General features: G+C 67.5%; 1 protein-coding gene across 1 annotated transcript in view; it reads left to right on the forward strand.

Moving 5' to 3' along the window:
• The window catches only part of FAM110A (family with sequence similarity 110, member A), a 1,057-nt gene extending 490 nt beyond the window's left edge, over window positions 1–567 (forward strand). Inside the window, exon 1 of the mRNA XM_010569425.1 lies at window positions 1–567. This exon is cut by the window's left edge and continues 490 nt beyond it. Within this exon, the coding sequence (XP_010567727.1) occupies window positions 1–539 (539 nt within the window). The 3' untranslated portion in view covers window positions 540–567.
• Window positions 568–3,583: the final 3,016 nt, after the last annotated feature.

The following is a 3,583-nucleotide window of genomic DNA, read 5'->3' on the forward strand; positions in this document are numbered from 1 at the left end:
CCGGCAAGCCGCCGGAGAGCCCCGCTGCCGCCAAGCCCCCCGGCAGCGTGGCTGTGCGGAGGGTGGACGTCCGTCCCTGTGGGGCTCCGCGGGGCCAGGTGACGCCGATGCCTGCATCCCCTGTCCCAGGTGGGCTGCCTGCAGCCCCGGCACGGAGCTCGCCCGCCCGCCCAGAGAGCGCCCGCCGGCAGCCCCTGCTGCACCGCTCCAAGTCGGACCTGAGCGACCGGCTCTCGCGGGCCACCGCCGACCTGGAGCGCTTCTTCAACTACTGCGGCCTCGACCCTGAGGAGGTACAGGACATGGGCGCCGAGCGCTTCGCCCGCGCCAGCTCCGACATCGTGTCCCTCAAGTTTCACAGCGTGAGCACGGCCAGCTCAGAGGGCGACCGCTCACCGCCCAGCGCTGCCACGCCGGAGGGGCGGCCGGCCGAGCGCGTCCCCTACGGCATCTCCGTCATCGAGCGCAACGCCCGCGTCATCAAGTGGCTGTACGGGCTGCGCCAAGCCAGGGAGCCCCAGCAGGTCTCCGACGTGTAGCAGTGCCATGGTGGTGGTGGGCGCCGGGGACGGATTGCTTGCAAGTGGGCAATGCCAGACAGGGAGGGAGCACAGGAGATGCCCCAGGAGGAGCAGGGACCTCTCAGGGGTGACAGGACCCTCAAAATCAGCCCCCGCCCTGCTTCCCTGACCCCTGTGCCACAGCGGCACTGGCAGAGCTCCGGTGGGGTGACTGGGCATCCTTCCCGCCGGCTCTGGCTCCGTCAGACTCCTGCGCTGGCACTGGAGAGCCACGTCCCCGTGAGCCCGTGGGAGGGCAGAGGACACATGCGCCCCCGCATCCGTGGCCGGTCCCCAACACCCTCCCCTCATCCACTCCCATGGGACCCCATGTGCGGTCAGCCTTCCTGTGCTGCTGGAAGCTCCTGCCTGTCCTGCTCCTCACCAGCACCCATGGGTGGGGGGTAAGGGGCTGATTCCCCCCCCCCCTGCACGGAGCAGGGACACGGCCCGGGGGAAGGAGCTGCCCCCCTGCAAGCCTCCACCGAGGGGGCCATGCTGCCCGGGGTGTCCTGGTGGTCCCCGTCTTAATGCTGAAGGTCTGGGAGAAGCTGGGTGCTTCGCGGGGGTGGGGGCAAACCTGACCCCCCGCTTCGAGCAGCCCAGGGCTGTGTGTGTGTGCGAGTGTCTGCGAGTGCTTGTGTCCCCTCCCGGGTGCCAGCGGGCGCACAGCCCCGGGCATGGTGAGCCCTGGTATTTATGAAGACGACGGTTGTTGGTCTTTTCCTCATTTCTACTGTTTTTCCTGATGTTTGATCTGTAAATAGTAATAACAACACAGCCGGTTTTATTAAATCTCTGTGCTTTGGAGGCTGCGTGCGTTGCTGTCTCTTGAGGTGGTGGAGGTCGGGATGGGGCAGGGACCCTTCGGGTGCCCGCGGCTCAGCAGGGGCTGGCAGTGCCGAGCGGCTGGGTGCTGGCAGGAGCGATGGGTGCCGTGCCACGGCGTGCCAGCGCGGGGCCCGGCGGGCACATCAGGGGCGGTGGTTGGGTCTGGCAGGTCCCGGCAGAGCCCAGGCCGGCGGGATTCCCCTCTGTGCCGCAGCCAGCACCGTGCCGACCATGCAGCCTTCCCCTGCCTCCTCGCTCCGCTCCGGCAAAGTGCTGTTGAGCTTGGCCGAGTCCCGGCTCCTCCGGGACTGCGAGATGGGGGCGGCGATAGCGGAGACCTCCCAAGAGGGCTGGGGAGGCGCAAGGATGAAAGTCGGCACAGGGAGCGCTTTGAAGATAAAAAACACCCGTGCGTTATCCCCAGGCAGCCTCGCCCAGCACCGCGGCCCCCCCCCGGGCACCGCGGGTGCTGCCTGCGCCGGTGAAGTCGCGCCGGTGAAGTCCCTCTGCTCCTTGTGATGCTGGTGCAGCCCACAGGGCCATATGGCTGCTGGGGAAGGTGGTACCAAAGCCACCAGTGCCTGCACCCAGGGGACCCTGCCCGGACACCAGCCCTGCTGCTGCCTCCCTCTGGCTCCAGCCATGGTGGTGGGGCTGCGGCTACAAACAGCTCCATACGTGCAAGGAGCCAGCCTGCCTGGCGCGGGCACCGCTCGGCAAATGCCACGTGCATGGTGGTGGTGATGGGCCAGTGACAAGGTCGAGCCGCCCGCCCCAGGGCTGCAGTTTTTATTTTCAAAGGGTCCAGAGCCGCTGCCACCCTGTCCCACCCCAGCCAGTGCTCCCCTCGCTCAACCTGGACCCTGCAGCCACTGGCTGGGGCAGCACCGGGGGTCCCCTTGACCGGGGCTTCCATCCAGCACTTGGGGTCCCCCAAAAAAACCCTCATGGGGATGAAGCACTTCCGAACCCAGTCTGGCTCCTGCGCCCTGCACGTCCGCCCAGAGCCACCGCCCAGGGTTGCAGGATCCATCCAGCTCCCAGTGGGGTACAGGCAGGTTTGGCTGCCTGCGGCGCGGCGGGCAGGACACGGTGATGGCATCTGGTCCGTGAGTCAGGCTGACAAAACGGGCTGGGGAGGAAACCCACGCCCAAGGGATCCTTAATGATGGCACGTGGGGTGCTGGGGGCATCCCTGAGGAGGGGGAAACCAGGGGGTGACGGGGACCCCAGGCACAGGCAGGCTTTGCCCTCAGGGAAAGCTCTGCAGGACACGGATCCCTGTCGGCGGCTGGGACCGGCTGTGCTGGCCGGATTCCTCAGCCTGGCGTGTCCGGGGCTTGGTCTAAATTTGCTGCTATTGCCAAGGAGAAGGGGGGGCCCCCACTGGCCCCCGCCGGGCATGGGGCAGAGCAGCTGGCATGGCCCTCCAGGCGTTGCCAGCCCTCGGCTTGGTTCTGGCATCCCATGACCTGCGTGGCTGGGACCTGCCGTGGCTGTCCCAAGCCCTGTGTGCTTCTTTGTGCGTGCGTGATCACGTGCATGTGTGTCCAAGTGTACACGCACATTCATGTGCCTGCATGCTTGTGTGTACATGTGTTGATGTGCACGTGTTTGTGTGCGCGCATGTCCATGGGCACGCCTGTGTGCATGTGGATGCACGGACAGGAGGAGCCGTGATCCCGAGGCAGGAGTCTTCCTCTGACCCTGCACCCGTGGGACCGCCTGCATGAAAACCTGCCACAGTCTCAGCGAGGCGACGTGTGTCCCCCAGGAATGCCTCCCCTTTGCGTGTCCCTGCTGGGGACAGCAGGATGGCCCCCGTGCTCCCTATCACTTTCCCTGGCAGCTGCCTCTCAGCCAGCTCCGGTTTCGGTGGGGAGCTGCAGCTGAGCCCATCTGTTATTTCCAGGGAGGACGGACAACCGGGGAGGGTGTCCATCGCCCTCGCCCCTCCGTGCCGGCGTCTCCCACGGGTGCCCCATGTGCAGGCAGGAGCTGCAGGCAGGCAGCTGGAAGAGAGAGAGAAAACCGGCAGCACCCCAGTCCGGGGAGCCAGGCCCAGCACCCCAGGGTGGGGGCCACCCCCCCACCTGGCACGCAGCCCCCCGGCCCAGGTGCAGCGGTGCCGCGCCAGCCGCCGGCGGGGTGCAGGGGGCCAGGGCCCGCGGCCGAGCCGGGACGGTTGCTGC

The sequence above is a fragment of the Haliaeetus leucocephalus genome, unplaced genomic scaffold (assembly GCF_000737465.1).
Source record: "Haliaeetus leucocephalus isolate CR32 unplaced genomic scaffold, Haliaeetus_leucocephalus-4.0 Scaffold273, whole genome shotgun sequence".
Classification (NCBI taxonomy): domain Eukaryota; kingdom Metazoa; phylum Chordata; class Aves; order Accipitriformes; family Accipitridae; genus Haliaeetus; species Haliaeetus leucocephalus.